Source organism: Lissotriton vulgaris, chromosome 9, assembly GCF_964263255.1.
Source record: "Lissotriton vulgaris chromosome 9, aLisVul1.2, whole genome shotgun sequence".
Lineage (NCBI taxonomy): Eukaryota > Metazoa > Chordata > Amphibia > Caudata > Salamandridae > Lissotriton > Lissotriton vulgaris.
In genome coordinates, this window is record NC_141697.1 from 288,701,662 (window position 1) to 288,725,859 (window position 24,198).

The following is a 24,198-nucleotide window of genomic DNA, read 5'->3' on the forward strand; positions in this document are numbered from 1 at the left end:
AAAATGTATCAAACACCCCCACCTCCCCTGATATTAACGCTTCCCTAAAGACTAGACACGGCTGCACTAACTCTCTCCTTCCCCCCCCCCCCCCCTTCCTTTAGGCGGGAACCCCAGACCCACATGTTGGACATGGCCAACATCTTTGCCGTGGCCTAATGGAACTCCCCCTGCGATTACACATCGGCACTCCTCACGCCTCATTAGCATTAGCACTAGCACTCACACCTCACTCTAATTATTTCGGACCGTATTTCTTTTCGCAATCCCCCCTTCCAATTTGTACACCTGAAGAAGTCTTTCTTCGTTCTTCTCCTTTTTTTCTTCCCTGAATTATCCCATCTCCCTGTTCATACAATGGTTACGTTAAAAAAAACAGGGTACTTTCACCACTGGTAAGACTCTTCTAAACTTGCATGTGTGATATTGGTAGTGGCACTTCATTTGGCACTCAGTACTTCCCCTTAAGCTAACATGATGCACGATATGCCGCGCATTGACTGCAGGGTATGGCCAGGGAACGCGTTGTCCTGGGGAGAACATGCAGCCCCACACCGCAGCTCATCATTACATCCTCCCCAGCACTATCGCCAGTACCGGACGACACCTCACGTACAGAGACAGACAACACATCATATGCAACCTCAACAGTTTATTTGCAAAATCACCACTGTACACGAAAGGTTTCTCATTTTTTTATGCATATCACTGTTGAATAATGTAGTCTCTATAATGGTGTAAAAGGATTACAAATGCTGTATAATTTTTTTTTTTTACTCTTCAACTGCTCATTGTCGTCATATGTACTGACCATAACTGCCAATGATTAAGAAATGCTAATAAAATATATTCAAACAAAAAATTACTGTGCTAATGTTTTTACCCTCAAAGTCATCAATGTGCTTTAAAACAAAGAAAGGCATGTTAGCACTCTCCAGAAGATTTGGAATTCATTGGGTCTTCCTAAGAAAGATCTTGGTAGACAGTTGTTTATCTGAACAAATCCTTGAGCTACATCAGAACCACTTGGGTGAACCCATGGTTTATCCATTTGAAATACAGAAGTTAGCCAATAGTCACAAGTAGGGAGCACATCACTTCATTATCCCTTCCTAAAATATGTAGGACAGCTCTTCTAGATTTTGACTGTTGCTTGGCAAATGAAAGAAACAATGGTTGAATTATGGAAATAACCCTTCCAATGGATATATGTCATTATGGGAAGAAATTTTCAAATAAATCAGTACCATTGTTAATTACATGGGAAACAACATTTACAACATGACATGAATCAAGTCTTTACCATGCATTTGCCTTTACCATGCATATCTTTACCATGAAAAAGTAAGTATTTTGCAGGTAAGTCCAATGCTGTTAGATATACGTGTGTGTGTGTGTGTGAGAAGCAAGGGAATTTTGAGGGTTTAGTTTGGGTTTCCGGGTGGTAAGGGAATTCTAATGTTTAGGGTGGGTTTGAGATTTTGGGTGGTAAAGGAATCTTTAGGGATTAAGGTGGGTTTGGGGTTGTCAAAAGAAAAATATATGTGCATAAAAATATCAAATAATCTCTCTCTCTCTCTCTCTCTCTCTCTCTTTATATATATATATATATATATATATTTAAACGCTTGAATTCCTCTGATGCTGCTGCGTGCATTGTAAGGTGTTGGAAACGTAGTAAAAAGAGGCTATTCTCTCTTTATTAAAAATATATCGAAGCAGTATCTGAAAAGCTACAAATAAAAAATCTAACAACTTTCCAATCACTTTAAGGTGTGTATGATTAAGAGTAATAAATGTGCAGTTCAAGAACGTCAATGGTCAGTGGATCATGGGTGTTTGTGTGCATGTGAGTGTGCGTTTGTCTACGCGAGTACTCTTGTGAGTGCCCCATTTCCATTTCAAAACATGATACAAATTACTTACATAAGTGTTTCCAGAAAGTCCATGACAACATCTGCTGCATACATTTGAGCATCGACAAGAAATTCCTGCTTCTGAAATTTCCCCCATAAATCAAATTTACACTTTGTTTTCAAGATTTCTATGGAAGGCACCCCTTCGTTCAGTCCTGCCCGCCCGAAGTCCAGCTATCCAAGTCTTTATCTATGAATATATTATTACAGCTAATATGCACAAAAGAATCTTCTTACCTTGTTTTTGCAGTAGTCACAAAGGTCATTTGCACCAATAAAAATGGTAATCACCTTCCAGTCTTCAGTAAAGGCTACACCCTGTGGGTCGAGAGGAGACTATGTTATTCAAGTAAAGTATTTAAAGGTCCATTTACTGAAATGTCTTAAAATCATGATGTTCTTGTGATTTGACAATTTTAATTTTAGGTTTCATAAACACAACAGTTTGACAGCACAGTAAAAAATAGATATTCAACGTAGGCTGCACTGCTCTAGTACAGTGATCCTCAAATATCATTTGGGGGTACCAGGACCCAGCATATCATAAGAAGTAGAGGGGACGGAGATAGACAGAAAGCGCCAATCGCGATTATCTGGTCATGCTGGACGGAGTCAGAGTCACAATTTCAGGCCACCCACAATGGAGTGCAGGTTGGACACAGGAACCAGGTTGATCCTGGTGTAGTTTTTCCCTTCTCACACAGTCCAGTTCCACGTGAGGAGCCTGAGATGGAGTTTCATGTTGGTGGGAGCTGCAAGAAGATCATTGTTGGTGTGAAAGGCAGGTTGCTGTCGGAGCTTCGCATTGGTGGAAGACTCTGATTCAGTTCTAGCAGATTGAGGGGTGGGGGAGTTCACTCTGACACCTGTAAAGAGTCCAGGACTTCGTTTGCCACCTCTTGGCGGTCTGAACTCACTTCAGTAGAGGCCAGCAGCAGGGCTCAGGCAGGTCAACTGGTATTGTCCAACTGGGCAGTTGCAGGAGAGGCCTCTGGAAGCATGTAGTGTCCATTTAGCTTAAAAAGGAGGTCAGTCAAGTGACCTTTGGAGTCACTTCTTGTTTTCAGGGTTGAAGATAAGCATTACAAGCCTTCCTTTTTCAGAGAACAGGGTAGTCCTTCTTCTGAATATTCAACAGGTCCAATAGTGTTCTGAGAGTGCAACTTTTATACTAAGTGCGGGTCACTCTCTTTGTCTAACCCTAAACTGATTCTGGTCAGTTGTTCCCTTGCCCCTGGATTTGGCTCCATACTGTCTAGGGTAACAAAGGAAGAGCAGGTCAGGGTATCATCTGTATTTCCCAGTGACAGAGCTTCCATCTTCAGAAATCAGAAATGGAATGGGCATAGCCCTCAGCCTACCGTTTGAAGCTCAGGAAGGGCTGAGTACCACCCCAGACCATCCTGATCAGAACACCCTTCCTCAAATGCAAGGCCCTTTTGTCCCATCTGGAAGGAATACACATCACACCAAAAATGCCCACTTTCTATGAGTTACCACCAACAGGGGCAGCCCTACTACCTGAACCAGGGGCAAGGTAAAGACTACAATCCTAACAAGGGTTCAAGTAATATATTACTTAACATTAACTAAAATATTATAGAATGTACATCACATAACACAAGACAAACTATATAGGAAATAGAAATATTGCCAATTGATTCCCCTACACAAATTTAAAAATATACAGCATTTAATAAGACAATAGTGTAAAATCAGAGGAAAAGGGTGCTCTCTTAGGGCCAGATGTAGGAGCCCAAATACCGGTCGTTAACGGCCGAATTCGGCCGTTACCGACCGGTATTTGGTGATTGGGATGTAAGGGCATCATTTTACAGATTCGGTAAATTTACCGAATCAGTAAATTTACCGATTTTGTAAAATACCGAATTGGTCATTTTACCGATTCAGTAAAACCCAGATGTAGGTGGGACTCTTCTGAGTCCCAAAGGCCTTTCAGATTCGGTATTTTACCACCCAATCCAATTGGGTGGTAAAATACCGAATCCTGGTGTGCATGCACATGTGTGCATGCACACCTATGCCATGTGACAGACAGACATGCCCTTAGGGCATGTCTGTGTGCCACATGGCACACATGCCTGTATTTGGGGTGCTAGAGGGTGTCAAAGTGACACCCGCCGCACCCTTGCAGGATTCGGTATTTACCGATTCGGTAAATACCGACTCGGTATTGCCCATTGATGCCTATGGGCTTCATGGTTCATAGGAATCAATGGGCAATACCGATTCGGTATTTACCGAATCGGTAAATACCGAATCCTACAGATTCGGTAATTCTGAAAATCAAATTACCTACATCTCCCCCCCCTTCATATTTACCGACTCTTAAATACCGAATCGGTAAAATTCGGTATTTAAGAGTCGGTAAATATGAATTACCTACATCTGGCCCTTAGTTGCATAACAAACAATAAAGACAATTAACAGTTTACACATAGACAGTGGCTTAGGAAAAAATATTACACATAAACTGTTCAGACAAAACAAAAAACAGAAATAGCAGAGATAGCGTCCTCCTCAAGCATTTGTGAACACATACAGTAATACAATGAAAACACTACAAATGGACACCACACCAGTTAGAAAACTAAGTAATATTTATCTAAACCAAAACGACAAAAATCCACAATATAGTTTTTGGACTTGGCCCTTTTTGCAAGGTCATCCCTGTACTTTTTGCCTTCCTACTATTGTTGACTGTTTAATGACTCTGGGCAATTTACCACTGCTGATCAGTGCTAAAGTGCATATGCTCTCCCTATTGAAAATTGATATATGGATTAGTGATTCCATGCTTGGCTGATTTGGTTTACTTGTCAGACCCTAGTACAGTGCACTGAGTGTGCTCAGGGCTTGTAAATCCAAATGCTGCTAGTGGGCTTGCAGCACTGATTGTGCCACCAACAGAAGCAGCCGGTAAAAGTGTGTCTAAGGCGTGCCATTGCAGAGCCTGTGTGCAGTCTGGTACTGCCATGCTGACTGGGCAAGTGCACCCACTTACCAGTCCCTAAACCTTTCCTTTTCTTCATATCAGACACCCCTATGGTAGGCCCAAGGGCAGGGTGCATTGTAAGTATAAGGTAGGACTTGCCCTGGTGTGTGTGTAGCATGTCCTAATAGTGAATTACAGCCATTTTCGTTTTTCACTATTGCAAGGCTATCTGTTCTCCATAGGCCAGAATGGGCAGTTAGTTTATTACATTTTATAATCCTAACTGACTCAGGGAACATGGTAGAAATTCGAGTTTAGGATGTCTGAACTCAGAATGATAAAATACATCTTTTAGTGAAGTTGTTTTTAACATTCTGTGTTTGAAAATACCACTTTTAGAAAGTAGGTATTTTCTTGTCTAACAATCCAAGCCTGCCTCTGCTAGGTTGTGTATTCCTTGTCTGGAGTTTGAGTGACAGGGCTGGAGGATTCCAAGAGACAGGGTGAGTCAGCCCAATGGTGAATAGAGAGATCTGCATCTAGATGGGAGGGAGGAGTTGCACCTGGGACCTGAATAGGGCTGTGCCTTCCCTCCACAAGGCTGGTTCCACCTCCTGTGGTGCGTCGGATGTCTATGTCCTGCACTGTGAAAGGAGAGAAGGAGTCATGTAAACAGAGTGCTCCAGAACTGGTTTGGACTAGGCAAAGGCCCCTCTGCCCTCAGAGGACAACGGATTTTGTGGTATAAGTATTGGGACCTTGATCCCAAGAATTTAGATCACTTTTGGACAACAAGAAGAAACCTTTGCGGAGGAGAGGAACCTGAAGAAACTGAGGAGAGGCTATTCCTAAGCTGAAGTGCTAGGGGTTTGGCCTGCAGTGGTTGCCTGACTAACAAAGAAAGGAGAAAGGACTTTGTGTGCTTTGTTCAACTTGTAAGGATCTTCAAGGGCTTCAGAGAAGAGCTTGCCTACTGCTGAAGTCTCAGGGACAACAGATTTCAACCCCTAGCTCCCCAGAGTTCTTTGGAAGTGCCTGCTGCTGTTTTGGGCCTTCTGAGGGACTGCGTGTTGCAAGGAGCTGGAAGAGCGACTCAAGAGGGAGAAGCGTATTGCGGTCGCAGCCGCTGCCATCGCATCGTGGATGTCGCCGCTGTAGCTGACGCATTGCATCGTGTCTCAAGAAACGTCCCACAACCCTGAAGAAGTGTGTCGCCATCGCAGACACTGCCGTCGCATCGTGGATGTCGCCGCTGTAGCTGACGCATTGCATCGCATCAAGAGAAGCGTCTCGCAATGAGGAAGAAGCGTGTTACCGTCTCAGCCACTGCCGTTGCATCGTGGATGTCGCCGCAGTATCTGTCGCATTGCACCTCATCACAAAAAGCGCCTCGCATCCATGGAGAAGCGTGCCGCCGCCGGAGCTGCTGTCGTCGCATCACTGAACAAGGGTGTCGCCGCTGCAGCTGACGCATTAAGCTGAGACTTCTTGCAACATCAGAGAAGGGTGCCGCATCAGGAAGAACTTGACGTCTTTATTTCTTTGCACCGGATCTTTGCCACATTTCCATCTCTGCAACACTTTCATTGCCCTGCGTGTTGCATCTTAAGGTACATTGACTCAAAGTGTTGCATTTTAAGAACTAAAGAGAACTAAGCTAAACCTACCATTTTAAGAACAGTATTGTGTATTTTAGTTGTTTGTGGTCTTGTGGTAAATCCATATAAAGAATACTTATTTTTAATATACAACTTGTGTGGTGTCCATCTGTAGTGTTGTCACTTGATTACTGTATGTGTTCACAAATGCTTTACACACTGCCTCTGAAATAAGCTTGTCTGCTCGTGCCAAGCTACCAAGGGGGTGAGCAGGGGTTATTTTAGGAGTGTACCCCCTTACCCTGACTAGAGGCAAGGGTCCCTATTTGTCACAAGTACCTACCTGTGCCAACTAGAGACCCCCAATCTAACAACAGTACTACAAATATGATTCTTGAAAGGTAGAAACAGTTCTGTTCCCAGCAAATGTTGGATGCAACAGTTTTACACAAAGTACCTTTGATGTGTCGAAAATTCATACAAAAAGGGTTGCAGGGAAGGTGATACGTCAGTTCCTTACTGCTGCTCAGGGGAGATGATGCGTTGGTTCCTTATCGAAGAGGAGGTGATGCATCGGTTTCTTACTGCTGGGGAGGTGATACGTCGGTTTCTTATTGGATCCACCAACGATGCAAAAGACGTGATGCTTCAATGCGATGTGTGAGAATCTGGTAGGATGCCAAGCGTGAAGACCCAGGATGCACTGGGATTACTTCAGCCGCAACACCTCTATGCCCAGTTCGTCTCCAACAGGGCCTGCGTCAGAATCGGTGCGGTAATCTCGGACGTTGGAGATCGGTGCACAGGATTCGTTGCACAACAGAAACTTCAGCCGCGTGCAGGTGTTTCGTCGATTCTTCAGCGGCGGCGATGCATTGGAAAATTCTTCTCTCAATGCTGTAATGCTTCAGAAACAGGCGATGCATCGATTTTCTCAGTTTTTGCCGGTTCCAATCCCAAAATAACCTCCAGAGATCCAAAACACTGGCAGGCACCTCTCAGCAGTTCAGAACTCACAGCAAAGGAGTTCAGGGGGCAATGAGGTTGAAGTCTTTGCGTCCCTAAGACTTCAAAACCATAGGCAAGCTCTATTTCAAACCCTTGGAGATCTTCCTCAAGTCGGGGACACAGCACACAGCAAAGTCCTTCTCCTTTCCTTGGCAGAAACATCCACTGCAGGCCAACCCCAGAAAGCACACAACAAAGGGGCAGTATTTTTTTAATTTATTTTTTAATTTGTTTTATTGATTTTCTTAATACAAAACAATTACAAGTCACAGTAATGCATCTTGCCAATTCGCACAGCTCCCAATATGACCATGTGCCACATTAACTTCAACGCACTTCTGGATGAACATCACGAATACACAGGTAACTTCACTACATAATCCAAAAGCTCCCAGGTAAAGGCAATGTCAATAGGCTTACAAGTACCCTGAGGTAAAAACCACCAACATAAATGCAAATCAAATCGTAACTCATACGTTCTTATATAGCGCCTTTCACCGTAAGGTCTCAAGGCGCTTGCTTTGGGAATCCGTCCTGGCCTTTCCCTGCGAGATTACCCCTACTGGGCATCCCCAAGGTGAAGACCAGGCATCCCATCACAGTGGGGCCATAGTGGAGATTAAGCAAGCTATTGCCCAGAGTTGCAGAGTGTGAACCCACGATTCGAGTAGGCACCGAGGAGAGAAAAATCGAGTCCGTGGACATTTTGAGCTCAAGGCCCTGCCGCGTCGGGGATTGAACCCTGGTCCCGGGTATGACCTCTGCATCAGGGACTGCCTCCTCTAACCGGGGAGCCACACTTCTACATGCATGTTAAACACAATTTAAACAGACGGGCTGTCATGTGTGAATCTGTCGGTGGGCCCAATGCCACCCCGGATAGGAGAATCGTTGCCAGCAGTCGTAGCAGTTAGCAGGTAGGTAGTGTATAACTCCCAAAAGTTCTTTGGTCTGTTACCTGGAGGAAGTAGCTCACTATAAAGCTCAGTCTGCGTGCTGCAGTATGTCATGTCCTCTTTCCATCTCATAATTGTCGGTAAAGGGCCCCTAAACCAATTAATCGCAACCCTGCGTTTAGCCATCAAGAGCCCCATGTCTATCAAACGCATAACCCCCTTAGGTAGGGGTTGAGAGTATCCTAGTAAAGCTAGCACTGGGTCTGGTTCAAGAAGTAGCTTTGTGATATGGCTCAATTCCTTAAACACCTCCACCCAAAATGTCGAAATGCCTGGACACCCCAAGCCAAATGGAGAAAGTCAGCTACCTGCACCCTAAGGCAATTACATGCCCCACTATCCCACAAGTAAGCTTTGTTTATATTTTGCAAATCAAGTTTATTCTTTTGGTTTTTCCAAGTTTTTTCAAAACTTATTCATTGCAGTTTTTTTCAAAATAATACTTGTTTGTTCAATTACTGTTGAACTTCAAATCATTGATATAGTTCTCATAACACGTTCATAAATCAAATGAAATCATATTTTTTCTCTCCCAATGCATTTCGGGATGATATCCCTTCGTCAGGGGCACTAAAAAAACAAATAATAAACATTTTTAATCTTTTTTTCTTCCAGCACACTGTGTAATAGCTATCATCACTTAGCAGATTGAAATACATTTCAATGGAATTTTATCATCATGCATATCAATGTATTTAACATCTTTCAAAAGTGAAACTTTGCTAAACCTGAAGGAAGGTAGAAATAAATATACCAAGTGGGTGGTGAAAAAGAGTGTGGAAACGTGTATGACTGGTTGCACTTAATGAAGGAATTGGATATAAACAGTGTTAAAAAAAGACTTGATAATGCGGAAAAAACTTTATGTGTAACTAGATTTCATACCATATTGTGGATATCCAGGGTTCCTGGAGAGGAAACCTTTTCTGTGATTTCAAAACTGTAGCAATATCTAAAGAGATGAATAAAGTTGATATGGTTTAAGTTTGTCAAGATTTAAGTGCAGTTATCACTTTATGGTGAGAATGAGGCTGTTCATTCTTTATATTTTTTAAATTTTATTCCGGTCCTACATACACCCAACTTGGAATCGATCCACGCAAAGTAGCACAGTAAAAAGGAACCCCAGCTTACTGATTGCCGTTTCCACATCCAGGTACTTTGTCTTTGGTATTTATACCACTAATTCCATTTAACTGTCAGGATCTGGTAACTTAAAAATAATTTCCGTTTTAAATTTTACCAGTTGTTAACTCCGAGGAAAAGGGACACTCAGTTATATAGTGCTCAGCAATCTAGCTACCACGTGACAAGTGTATTGAAAAGGTATACATATACTTAAATAAAACTTTTTTTCATTACACAGCCTGGACAAACTCTGTTTACAGATTACTTTCATTATAATTGCAGATCCATCGTACGAGTTTTTATCTATCTTAACACATTCAGAAGGACGCCAACATCTAGATTCGTTTACAAATTTTAAGGTGATTCCTTATTACCCGACCACTCGGTTGATAATTGCACTTAAATCTTGACAAACTTAAACCATATCAACTTTATTCATCTCTTTAGATATTGCTACAGTTTTGAAATCACAGAAAAGGTTTCCTCTCCAGGAACCCTGGATATCCACAATATGGTATGAAATCTAGTAACACAAAGTTTTTTCCGCATTATCAAGTCTTTTTTTAACACTGTTTATATCCAATTCCTTCATTAAGTGCAACCAGTCATACACGTTTCCACACTCTTTTTCACCACCCACTTGGTATATTTATTTCTACCTTCCTTCAGGTTTAGCAAAGTTTCACTTTTGAAAGATGTTAAATACATTGATATGCATGATGATAAAATTCCATTGAAATGTATTTCAATCTGCTAAGTGATGATAGCTATTACACAGTGTGCTGGAAGAAAAAAAGATTAAAAATGTTTATTATTTGTTTTTTTAGTGCCCCTGACGAAGGGATATCATCCCGAAATGCATTGGGAGAGAAAAAATATTATTTCATTTGATTTATGAACGTGTTATGAGAACTATATCAATGATTTGAAGTTCAACAGTAATTGAACAAACAAGTATTATTTTGAAAAAAACTGCAATGAATAAGTTTTGAAAAAACTTGGAAAAACCAAAAGAATAAACTTGATTTGCAAAATATAAACAAAGCTTACTTATTGGATTACAAAGGCAGATGGATTTCAGCCAAATGTAGTGCGGATAGGGTCTAATGACGACAGTCACTAGTATTATTTCACTTTGTCTTTGCGGAGATTGGCATCTCCTCCCCTTCCAGCACACCAATTAAAACAAAGATAACTACATTAAAAAAGTCACAATCACGAAAAACAGGAGTGCACCCCACAACCCCACTTCATACCACTATCCCACAACCCATATCTGAGCAGCCTCTCCGGGGTGTAATATACCCTTTTCAGGTATTTAAAATGCACCAGCCGGTGACGGCCGTTAAGGGAAATATGTTTTGTGCTCGTGCAGCAATAGGTCCACATGTCATCATCTATAGCTGTCTCTAAATCACACTGCCACGCCAACCGAGCCTTGGTGTACTGGTGCGCTCTGTGTGTCATAGATATGCTATATAGTCTGGCAACCATGCGTTTTGGGGATGCAGCACCTATAATGTACGTTAACGCTGACACCTCTGGGGGCTCAAGATATTCATCCCCAAGTAATTCTCTAAGCACCCGCCTGGTTCTGTGGAAATGGAATCTGGTAAGGACGGTGTGATGGTGATCAACAGTACTAAGGTCTTGACATACCTTGCATACTCCTCCTGTAAACAAATCCCCAACAGTATGGACACCTAACGTGCTCAGTGCTTTTGTGACTCCCTTTTCTTTACAAGGGGCACTCCAGGTGCACCAATCCAGAGGAGATTTCGGTGAATATAATATAGCTTCCGCCTGCATCTGTAGAAGTTGATGCCAAGCATTTGCAGTGGAGTTAATTGAGTCCAGGATACAGGCCCTTCGGTCAAAATTCTGAAACAGCATTGCAGGCAGTGGCAATGGGGCAGCTACCTCCGTCTCTATCCTAAGATGTGGAATATCAGGCGAGCCATGTATCCAGTAGTGGGCTTGGGCATATCGTGCAGTTCTGTAATACAGTTCAAAATCCAGAGCTCCCAGCTCACCCATAGAATATGGCAAAACGAATATTTGCCACCTAATTCGCGGCTGATTGCCTGCCCACGCCAGCCGGACCATCAATGTCGTCAGACGACAAAAAAAGGCCTTCAGCAGTACCATCGGGATTTTCGTAAATAAGAATAGCAATCTCTGCAGCACAACCGTTTTCATGATAGATATTCTACCCAACACCGACAGGGGTAGCTTAATCCATCTCTCCATGTCATCATCCAACTTACTAAATGCCGTCCCGTAGTTTTCTCGGAAAATGGTCTCGGAGTCTGTGTGGATTCTAATGCCTAGGTATCGCACCGCATCCGTGGTCCATAGGAGGGGATAATCAAGGGCAAATTGAGAAGTATTCGGGGTAAAAGGAAAAATAATTGACTTGGACCAGTTAACTAGGGGTCCCAACAGTTCACCAAAGCGCACCACCTCCAGAAGTACAGCTGAGAGGTTAGTTTTGGGGTGCCTAACATACAACAGCGTGTCGTCAGCATAAGTGGAAACAATAATCTTATAGTGTGGAAAACATATCCCCCGGTTCTGGTGGTATTCCCGTAATGCGCACGCGAGAGGCTCTGCCACCAAGGTGAACAATAACGGTGACAGGGGGCAGCACGTTGCGTGCCCCTGGTAATGTGTATAGGGTCTGTAATTATGTTGCCAATTTTTAAGCGGGCCATAGGTTTACTGTACAAGGTGGCCAACAACTGTAGAAAGACAGGGCCTACACCCATCCTGGATAAGACATGTCTCATAAATTGCCATTCAACTGAGTCGAATGCCTTTTCTATATCTAAAGAAACTGCAGCTGCTGGTGTGTCTGGTTTATTATGTTGCAGTGCACCAAACACAGTGCGTAGATTATATGTGAGGTTCCTGCCGGGGATGAATGCCGCCTGCTACGGAGCAACTAAAAGTGGAACCAGCGGAACTAACCTATTAGCAAGGACTTTTGAAAACAATTTAGTGACCACATTGAGCAAAGACAGCAGACGATATGTGGCACAGTCGACCGGGTCCTTGCCAGGTTTGAGAAGCGTGATTATCACTGCCTCTAACATGGTAGGCGGCATCTTCCCAGCAACGCAAATATCGTCGAACAGATTAACAAGCTGTGGGAGCAGCTGGTCGATAAGAGTTCTATAAAACGTTACTGTGACACCATCGGAGCCAGGGGCGCTACCTGCCCGCATAGAGGACAAGGCCAGCAAAACCTCATCTCTCTCTATAGGCTGCATGAGAAATTCCCTGTGCACGTTTGACAGCCAGGGTAGTTTAATATGGGCTAAATAATCAATTATATCCTCATCCGTGGCGGCAGCTCGAGTGGCGTATAGTGATGAGTAATACTGGCAAAATCTATCCACTACTTTCTTGGCATCCCTCATCACCAAGCCCTCCGTTGACTTAATCTCCACAACATGCGTCGCTTCCCGCCGATTCCTAAGTAGCCGAGCCAAGACCCCACCTGGCCTGTCCCTCTCTCCGTACGACCGGGCCACGGCATATTTGCCCAGATGTTTAACCTCATCATCCACTGCTTGATTGTATTCACCCTGTACCTCCACTAGCGCACCTTCCGGCACCGCATCAGTACTCTGCAGCAGCCTGCCCTCTAGGTCTCTGATCTTCCCCTCCAGGTCTCGCAGCCGGAGAATGCTTGGCTATAGTAATCCCTCAAATGTAAACTTTAAAGGACTCCCAAACGATTTGATAGTCATCAACCGATTCCACATTCTTTTCAAAGAAAAGCTCTACAGCTTCGCAAAGCTCTTCCTAAAACACTGTATCGAGCAAGGAATAGGGAGGGAAACACCAAGCAAATGGGGGCATGAGCATGCTGGGCGTCTCTAACACTAGAAGAACTGGAGAATGGTCAGAAAGCATGTGTGGTAGTACTTGACAAGTGCAAATGTTCTCGCAAAGTGAGCTAGAGGCAAGCCAATAGTAAATTTGTGTGTGGATATTATGATATGCAGAATAGTGCGTGTAACCCCCCTCATGTGGGTGCTTCCAACGCCAAACATCGCATAGATCAGACCCAACCAAAATACTATTCAGCTCCCTGGCCAACGCTGTCACGCGCCGTGCGGGGCCCCCTGACCTATCCAAGCAGGCGTCACGAATCAGGTTGAGATCACCACCCCACAGCTGGTGTAACCCGCTATGGCAACCTAACACCCATGTCAGTTCTGTGGAAAATTCAGGATTATCAAAATTAGGACCATATATGTTGACTAGCAGCAGATCCATATTTTTCCCTCTACATCTAGTGAGTGCATATCTCCCGGCAGTGTCAGTGGCTAGTGGTGTGAGAGTGAGAGAGGACCTAGGATTGACCCATGTGAAGACTCCTTGTGCATGTGTGGTAAAACCTGCTGCATGTGTAGTCCCTTATAGGCCCCTACAACGCAACATAGAGGAAGTAAGCGAGAGATACGTTTCTTGCAAAAACACAACATCCATGTGGTGTCTCTTCAAGTAAGCTATGACCTTACGGACCTTCCTATGATCGTTCAGACCACAAACATTCCAATTCAGTATTTTGAGTGTGTCTACCTCTGGGTCGTGCCCTACTTCAGTCACCTGTGTCGTGAAGTCGTACGAAACCACCATCGCTGAATATTATGTAACTGAATGGAACTGTGCTGCAGGCAAAATCAAATAAAGGCAATATGCAACTTTGCTTGTGACCCAAACCCCAACCTCCCTCCACCCACATCAAGGCCCCCCCAAGCAGGACCTGAAGAATCGAAGACCCGAAGTGCCCCAACATCAGAAAAACATTTTGCTAATTAAAACAAAATGATCCCCCCACCACCCCCTTCTTCCCACCCTAAAGTACAGCAAAAACAAGAGTCCCTGTGTGTGAATCACTCAGGGCAGAGGTTGCCACTTACGCTCTAGTAGACCAACCTAAGTATATGTTAGTCCGCACATCTACTTAATAGTATTACCCATTGGTGCGCACGTTATTTAACTTATATTTTGTAGCCCAAAGAACCAGCAGCCAATACTAGAAAATAAGTACCCCATCTTAGACAGCGCATTACCATGAAAGAACGCCATACCCACCCGCCCAGGAAGACACCCAAACACATTACAGTGATACCCAGTGTCATTAGCACGAGTTCCTTATCTGAGATATCTGGAAACACGTGGTCAGTCCTTCTCATCAAGCGATCCACCTGCAGCTTCAGCACCCACAGTCTTTTCCGGGCTGCCCCGTTGCTCCCTGGACCAGTCTTTTATCGCTTTCTGCAATTACTTTGGGTCAGTAAAGAAGAGTGATCTGCCCTGCCAATTTATCCGGAGTGAGGCAGGGTACAGCATCGCATAATCAATATTCTTTTCTCTCAGCTGCTTTTTGAGTGGAACGAACAGGCGTCACGCCTCCTGAACCCTCGCTGTGCAGTCAGGAAACAGGGCAAGCACTGAACCCTCGTAGTGAAGCGATTGCTTCTCCCTGGCAATTCTTAGCTCTGCATCCCGATCACCATAATTAAGTAATTTAGCGATGATAGGCCCTGGGGGTGCCCCAGGGGTGGCCGTGGACCCAAGGATCGGTGCGCTTGTTCAACCACACACATGAACAAAAAAGTATTGTTGACCAGCAGCTGTATCAGCAATTTCTCCACAGACTGGAGGGTGTTGATTCCGGCAGGCCAGTGATGCGTAAGTTGCTCCTCCGCGACATTGCTTCCAAATCTTCAGCCTTGTCCTGTAGGGACTGTACCACCTTTTCCTTGTGTTTGCGACTTGACTCAACGTACGTCTGAGCTTCCTCCACCTCGGTTAGCCGTCGTTCAGCCATATTGAGATGTTCTGCATGTTTGTCCACTCTTTTCGGACATCCTATCCATGCGGTAGGAGAGGGAGTCAATCTTCGTGCCAAGCACCGTTAGCGAATTATGAAGACCCTTTTCCATAGAGGTCAGCAAGGCTTAGATATCACTGTTTGGTAGTTCCACGGGTCGCTCCCCGCCTGCATCCATATCATCAGCCGCTAGTGCACAGTCCCTGGGCTGGCGCTGTTCAAAGGATAGCTTCTGTTGAGTCTTGTCAGTCCGGCCCATAGTGATTGCCAGGCGCCACAGTCCATCATAGGTACCCACTGGATTTCTGGTGAGCAATCTCATTGTTTAGAACATAGATATAAACATAGACAGATCTGTCATTATAATCTGCTGTACCACTAGATGACTATCACGTTCATCGAGGCGTAATTTGGTCCCTATTATTCCGTCCCTTCAAACCCATGACACTTTATCCAGTATCACCAATCTTCCATCGTCCATGTGAACAAGGTGACAAAGCATTAGTCAAACCGCTTGAACCTCAGACTCAAGCTCTTGCACCCTAAACTCTATTTTTATAATGCTCTGATCTAATGGGCCCTCCTTCTTAAATGGAAGTGCAGTTGGAGCCATCCAACCTTCCGTCTACCTCTGCGGATATCCTAGTTTCAATTATCAGGGTTGATTTTTGATGGTAAGTCTACATCTTTACCATTAACGATTCAGCATATGCCGACTAGGTTCTCAGTGTGAGCAGGTGTAGGATGCTTTCACCAGCAAAGATGCTTCATAAAAGATTACATCATTCTTTGGGCAGTTTTTGCTTATCCTCTTTTGGTACACCAGGTGCATCATATTATTTCACAATATGTGGTGGAAACTCAACAATTTATGGTCTCGCTTGTGCATTCCCACCAGTAACCCCGAAGAGGTGTGACTCACCACCTCTTCACGATGAAAAGCCAGTAATCTCTGCTGAAATTGTGGCCGCACCCTGTCCCCTATAATCCCATCTCTTTCATTTATCTGTGCTACTTCTGAAAAGGGGAGGCATACTCTATCTCTCTGACCTTAGTTCTGGCGAGGAGCTTAGGTTTATATCTGTCGCCCTGTGCTATGTAGGCGCCCACCATGCTCCTGGGTCAGGACACCTCAAATGGCCTTCTCCATTGATTGAAGAATCGGAAAAATATCTAACCCACATTGGACTAGGGCTCTTCAGTCAAGGGTAATGAATCCAACAACGCTGCCACAAAGATTTTATTTTACGACGTTTTATTTCTTTATAGACTTGCTAAATTTCACCCATAATAACATTTCACCTAACCACCCGGGCAGCTAAACGCCTAGTAAAAATAAAAGTACAAATCGAGCAAAAGCTAAGTAAAATAACTTCAAAAACAAAGAGAGGTGGAGACAGGGACAACAAATATCCAGCAGGATGGAGTCTTATTGTTAATTTCCAAGCAGCTCATGACACATAAATAAAATGGCGCATGAGATATTTTCGGAATGAGTATACATATTTGAACATGATTAGTCCCAAGAACGAGTAACATTTAATGAGACTTTCGTCAGAAAAGGACAGGCTCACACAAATCCTGTTCACTCATTCACTCATTAAAATAGCTGAGGTTCACAAAAGGAGATGTTACTCCTTTTTAAAGAAGTACAGAGTTGGAACGCCAGGCAGGTTTGTGCACGCTTGCAAAATGACTTGTATTGCGAGTATCAGGTATATCAGCACTTCCTACGCCATTCTCACCGTGTAAAAACTGGAGATGTACTTCCATCAATGATTAGAATGAATTTCTGCATATTTGTGGGTGGATGGACAAAGAACACCCCCAAAAATTCTGGGATCTAAGTGGGAGGGAGGCTCTCGTTGTGGAAACATATTTTCCCTCTGAACAAAATAAGCCATGCAAAGGCACATTTTCGCATGCACATTACTATATTTACAATAGTGCATGCGGAAATATCTTCACAGGCAGAAGATATTCATAAAGGTTGGCTAGTCATGCCCCTGAAAACCTGCCAGCGTTGCAGGTTACTGAGAATATTCTAAGAACCTTTAAAAATTGCTAACATTTGAAAATGTGTCCCTTTCTACGTAGTAAACACTAGTTAAGTACTGAGTCCTCATCGTTTAAACTGTACAAATCCTCAAATAGCATCCGAACACATTACTTGATTTCTAAATCCAAACACAACACATATTTTTCCAAGCCCACGCCTGTGGTATATATTGAATTGCGGATAGGTGTCCAATGTTTATTACAGAAAGCCATAGCAACCACCCTCTGAGCTCCATGATCTTATCAAGGGTTTCGGTGCGGGGAGTGGTGTAGGGGCAGTGGAATGCTCCATATTGTCATAAAGATCCACTATGACTTATAAAATCCTGTCTAGAGTATTTTATCTTATTTACCCAGTGTATAAGTCAGCTGAGCTCAATATACTTGACATAAGTATATATTTATGTTGCATGCATGAATTTAAAAAAATCAGGGGTTCACATACTGCCTAGAGCCCTGAACCAGCCGTAGAATGAGCAAGGGTTTTCACTCAATTAAAAAAAAAATATATAACAGCCAAAGGGAGTTATGAACGACGTGAGGTGACTGCATGATGGTTGCAACTTGACTTGGTGGTAGGCAGATGACAAGTCTATTGTGGAGAACCACTGTTTGCCTTTGGTCTTAGCCAGCATCTCACTGATTCGAGGTAAGGGAAACTTGTTGACCAGGATGTTTTTATTAAGTTCTCTGAGGTCCACACATAGCCTCACCTTGCCGTTAGGCTTTTGTGCTAATACCAGAGGCAAAAGCCATTCCGCACTCTCGATGGCTCTAATGATTCCCTCTTTTTCTAGTCTGTCTAGTTCTGCCTGCACTGCTTCTCTGCATCGGAACGGGATGTTCCTCACCTTGTGGACGACCGGGACCGCTCCTTCCTTCAGCTTTATGAGGTGTATGTAATTGATTAGCTCTCCTATTTGTCCATTGAAGACTTTAGGGTATGCTTTATGCCAGGACCCTCCTTTGTCCTCTCCTTCCATGTCCATAAGTAAGATCTTCTCTATTCCCCCTGGATTCAACAGTATGCCCAGTGCTCCTTGGTCCTTCCAGCTGAGCACTGATGGCCCCTTTTCGGCTATGTATAATTTACAGTTCGCCTGGCGCCCTCTGAATTCAAATAATAAAGGGCAGTACCCTAACATTGGAATCCTCTGCCCAGTGTACGTTACTGGCCTTAAGTCCATAGGGCGCAATTCTTCTTCTCTTTGGGCCCCAAACTTTTCTTCCCAGACCTTCCTCTGGATTATGGAGATGGGTGCTCCGCTATCTGCGATCATCTCCATTGAGACTCCTCCTATGCTCATCGTCAGCTTCGGTTTGTCCGTCTCTTCACCTTCCATCTCTAGTACTTGCACATCTATGTAGAGTATTTCCTCTAGATCCTCTTCTTCTTCCTGGTCCTCTACTTCTTCTTGTTCCTTGCCCACGAATTTTATCATGGCTCCTTTGGGTTTACGGCGGCATACCTTCTCATAGTGTCCGAACACGCTGCAGAATGAGCATTTAGCCCTGAATGCGGGGCACGCTTTATCATTTCCCAGGTGCGCAAAACTTCCACATCTATAGCAGCTCGGCCGTCTACTCTTGTTTGACCTCTGGTCGGCTTGACTGGTTTGAGTTGTCAGTTTTCCATCTTGGTCTCTTTGTTGGTCCCTTGGCCTCGTTCTCTCGTTCCTTCCTGGCGTTGCTTTTTTGCACACCGTATGTGTTCCTCCCGACTCCTTTCGGGCCGCTTGCGCGCACCTCTTGGACAATTCCGCCTTTTTCACCATGGCCCAGACCTCCTTCAGGGGAGCATCTCCATTGACCCACAACTTCTCCTGTATGTGAGTGCTGGAGGTGTGCATAATGATCTGGTCTCTTATAAGGTCATCGTGCGCGTCCCGAATTTGCATGTCAAGGCCAATTTTTGTAGCGCCACAACATATTCATCAACTGATTCTCCTCCCCTTTGCTTCCTCTGAAAGAAGTTGTGTCTGTCTATGGCAACGCAAACTACTGGCCTGTAGTGTGCATCCAGGTCTGCAATGGCGTGGCTGAACACGTCAGTGTCCGCTGCATCTCTTGTGGCCTTGACAATGTTATCATATACCCTGATCCCTTCAGGACCCAGGTTGTGCAACAATATTTTCATCCTCCTTTTACTCGAGAACGGCGCCTCACCTTCTTCCTCTAGGGCCTCCAGATAGTTGAGGAAGTACCTTTTCCAGTCCTCCCACTGCATATCTGGTTCGCCGCTCTTCGCCAGGAATGGCACAATTTGGGTGAGGGAGGTGGACTGTGTCGCCATCTTGTTGCCTCCCCCAGTTCCTGCTTGCTCAGGAACTCGCTTGCCAGGTGGGCTCCCAGGCGGACGTTGTGTGTCCGCTTCTTCTTCGCTGATCTCACTGTCTGTAGCGCTACCTCTTGCTTTTGCTTCGCTGGGCGACCGTGTTTGCTGACTGCCCTTTTTGTCTGTTGCAGTCGATCCTGATCCTTCCCCCAGAGGTTGCCGCACCGCCTGCTTGCTAACCAGTGCCTCTGAATAGAGGTGAGGCTTGCAGCACTGTGGTGGGGTTACCGTGTGACTTTAGCTCTTAGTTGTGCTGGGCGCAGCTGCCCCTTGAAATGTCTTTCACCCCTGTGGTCGCTAGTGTGGCGTACCTTTCTGCCTCCGTGTGTCTGCTGGTCCTTATTGTGCTGGCTGGGCTTTGGGGAAGGTCTGTCTGGGTGTCTGGTGCCCTATGCCACGCTCCGGTGTGTGTTCTTTTCCTACCGTTTAAAAAAAAAAAAAATTCCGATGTTGGATTCGTGAATTTTCTCGCTGTGTGGGGGCGGGGTTTAAATCCCAGTCCTCGTCGCCATTTGTGGAAGCCCCAAAGACCACAGCAATCAGTTGGAAGGTGTAACTTGTTTAATATTGCCGGAGCGCCGGGAACAGCCTTTCACTATCCTCCCGCGGTCAGCGCCAATAACCTAAGATGGCCGCCTTCCGCTTCCGGTCCCGCCCTTCCGTTTCCTGCAACTTAGACACTAGACCGTCACCACACATAGTGCAACCAAACCTCAATGGTATGATAGAATATCATGGCTAAATATCTACCGGCAAAAAATATTGTGCCCAAAATATCGTTTATAATAATATCAGCGCACTGGATTAAATCATTGAAAGTCTGCACCCACTGGACCAATTTGCATTAAGTAACAGAAAATATGTACCTAATGAGGTATTATCATTCGTTCCAACTCTATTTCGACAATGTTGTCATAAAAGAAATCACATTTGATTAAACAGTTTAAAAAAGAAAGTTGCTATATTACATTCAAATACACTATAAAAATAGAATCAATGTCATCACATTACCAGGAACTATTTCATCACAGCCTAAAAAATACTAAAAGACATAAATAAGTACATGGTCAGCAAAAAACCCTCTGCCCATCTAGAATCAGAGATCATGGTCCCTAGAATCTATGCAGTTATCTCTACTGGATCATATTTCATACAGAGTTCACAAATTTCTTTCTAATTGTCCACATAGCTGCTAGAAATTTATAAAATGAGGTAATATATTTGTAAACAATATTTAAGCTACAATATTTGCATCAGACGATATTTTGGTTATAGATATTCCACCCTCATCGCAAAGATCACCGCCATATCAACAACCATGATCTCGGCAGTCATCACAAAAGAAGGTGTGGTGTCATTTGAATAAAATATTTACATCAGAGTTACCATTGCCATAACTTTTCATGACTTTGACGTCGCTCCAGAGCCCCATGTGCGAGAACTGGAGGCAGAGCATTACGTCTGTCGGATCTGGGTCATGGCAAGTCATGGGAATGGCCACGTCAGTGTAATGGTCACTCCGATGTAGGAGCAATCAAAGAATTAACCTAAAATCCTAGTAATATATGAAACAGATTTCTTTATTTTTAAGTCATCCTGTATGGCCGCTGTACTTGACCTTTGTTTCTCTTGAGGATAGGTCATGCCCAAATGAATCTCCTATAAAACCTTAAAATATTGCCTCGTTTAACATTAAGTTTTCTTATACCTAATTTTCAATACATTTGTAGTTTTGTAATTGATTTTGAAGCCCATAGCCATTGGTCACTGCACATGTCCATCCAATCCTGCATGTCATGTCCTGTGTGCATATTGACAAAGAATTTGTAAAATATCAAAATGACTTACAGGGTAAGATTTCAAGGATTGAATCAAGTGTCTGGTCTGTTCTGGAAATTCACTAAAATAAAGAAAAGGGCATGCTTAGAAGAAAGAAACATAGATGTCAAAATCATTGCACTTGTAGTCACAACATAGCGTTTTTGGTTATTTTATGACTTTTTGAACATCGACTGAGCCTTTCTTAACTTCATTCTTGTGTTGAATACAATAGAGTTAAAAATGCACTCATGAAAAGTCATTGAATTAAAACTGGACAGTTCCAAAATAAACTAAGGCAATTCCACTGTGACATTTCTGTGGTTATCATTTGGAACTTTATCTCGTTAATACCCTGTCTTCATCAAAATTCATACAGATATGAAGGCACCAATCTAGGTGAACCTAATATAGACAGGACCCATTTTATGTTACGTTATGTATCACCTAATCAATGAGAAGATATGAAAAAGACCCTAATACTGTCATTTGAACTGACCTTTCAAGCATCTGACACTATTAATGCTCTCATTCTGGGACGGGTGAAGTGGGATTCTCAAGGAGAGACTGCTCTCCTGCGACCGAGCCCGGTAAAAACTAAAACTTATGAATCTGCTGAAAGCATTTGGAATATGTGTGCGAATAAGGACCCCGGATTGGGGACCACATTGGACAAAGGCCCCAGTATTTCTGGATGCGGCATGTTATTTCCCAAACCTGGGTTGAAAACACAAGAGGCCACATGTATCAACATATGCAATAGCGATTAACTAATTGCGATTTTCTACGAATTTAGGTAATCGCAATTACAAATGTATGAAACTCCAAGAGTTTCATATAATGATTCATAGGGGGTTGCAAATCGACATACCTCATTAATTTTTATGAGGTAGGTTGCAATTTGCGACCCCCTAGGAATCACTAAAGTCATGGGGATGGTGGCCTGCTGGGGATCAGCAGATCACCATGTCCATGATTGCTTTTACAAAAACAATTTTTGAAAAAACGCAGCCTATTTTCCTAAAAGGAAAACGGGTTGCGTTTAGAAGAAAAAATGAAGTTTTTACATACATTCACAAAGGGGAAGGGGTGCCTTCGGGACCCCTTGCTATTTGCGAATGGGTTACCACCTACTTGTAGTAGGTGGTAAAATGTGAATGCATTGCGACCGCATTCCAGTCACAAAACATTCCTAGAAACCGATGCAATTCGGCATTAGGAAGGAACGCCCTAAACACACCGCTTACTAATAGCGAATGGCGAACCCATTTTGCGATTCAGTCAGTCAGTCAAGTACACTTTATTCGATTGTTAAAATCATAAAAGGTATAAAATTCAATGTACATACATTCCAAATGCAGGATAACACATAGTTAAAACAGTTTAGCAGGAGAAATAATAAAAGGTACAATTGATTATAAAGATTTCATTTCAAGGAATGTAAACAATTCAAATGATAATAAATTCATGTTCTTGTTAAACGTGATTTTGTTCTTATCGCAGCTACCAAGAAACTAGCAACACTAAATATAACATAAGTGTTACCTAGGAGCTGAAGGGAAATTACAGCAAGCCTTACTTGGGTAAAGCCTTCCTTTCTTAAAATAGGTAGCAAAAATGTAGCCCTTTCCACAGTAAAAAACCTGCAGAACATAGTAAAGTGCATTGTATTTTGTACAGATCTATTGTCGCACTTACAAAATGGGGCTGCCTCCGGTTTCGCCCATTTAGGGAAGCTACCCAACTGGAAGTGAATTAAATTAAAACAGAACTTAGTCAACAAGAACCTATGAAATGGTTTAGTGACAATGGCAAGATATGGTTCCATTGAGGGGGAATGTAGAAGCAAATAATGAGATCTGACAGTTGGCTTCATCAATTCCCTTTCCTCTCGTGCCAGTCTGGCCCCCTCCATGTAATGTTTTTTGATCATGCCAATGTCCTCCCTCCTAATGCAAGAGGGTGTATAAAAGAGTTCCAGGTGACCCATCTCAACTAAGGATCTGTTTATGTACTCCAGCCAGGGCACCCTATTGGAATGATCTAAGGACATGACGTCAGCCATGATAGAGTGGTTCAGGGATAATTCGCTGTTCAACCAGGTCCTTAGCCAGAAGATTATTGGGGCTAGCCGTAACCTGTCGGAAACAAAATCCAACCCCAGCTCCACATGTGTCGAAAAGGTTGGGGTAGACTGAGGGACCGACAGCAGCGATCGTAAAAACCTATTTTCCACCTTCTGGATGGTGTCGTCTTTTATGTAAAAGGGGAACCATATGTTGCAATTGCAACGCATTTGGAGTTATAGATCTTTAACATTGCCTGCATCGGCCTGGCCCCCAGCCTTTTAGAAAACCCCATAAGTGAAGCAGTTGATCTTGCAAAGGCTAGACCTCTCGCTCTGACCTGTGGTCTCCATGAGCCTCTCTCATCAAATAGTACTCCTAAGTAAGGGAAAACGGCCACCCTCGAAACCACCTCCTCCTTGCATTTAAAAATCATCCTTTTTCCCTTTCTGCAGTGGAGGCCTACTACCATAGTATGGGATTTGTTGGCATTAATCTTTAAATCAAG

General features: G+C 43.6%; 1 protein-coding gene across 1 annotated transcript in view; it reads right to left on the reverse strand.

Moving 5' to 3' along the window:
* Nucleotides 1-24,198, reverse strand: part of LOC147690028 (phospholipase B1, membrane-associated-like) — a 186,901-nt gene that overhangs the window by 73,761 nt on the left and 88,942 nt on the right. Inside the window, exons 8-9 of the mRNA XM_086936630.1 lie at nucleotides 21,655-21,706; nucleotides 2,154-2,234 (exon numbers count right to left, since the gene is read on the reverse strand). Of these exons, the coding sequence (XP_086792756.1) occupies nucleotides 2,154-2,234; nucleotides 21,655-21,706 (133 nt within the window). The remainder of the gene's footprint in view (nucleotides 1-2,153; nucleotides 2,235-21,654; nucleotides 21,707-24,198) is intronic.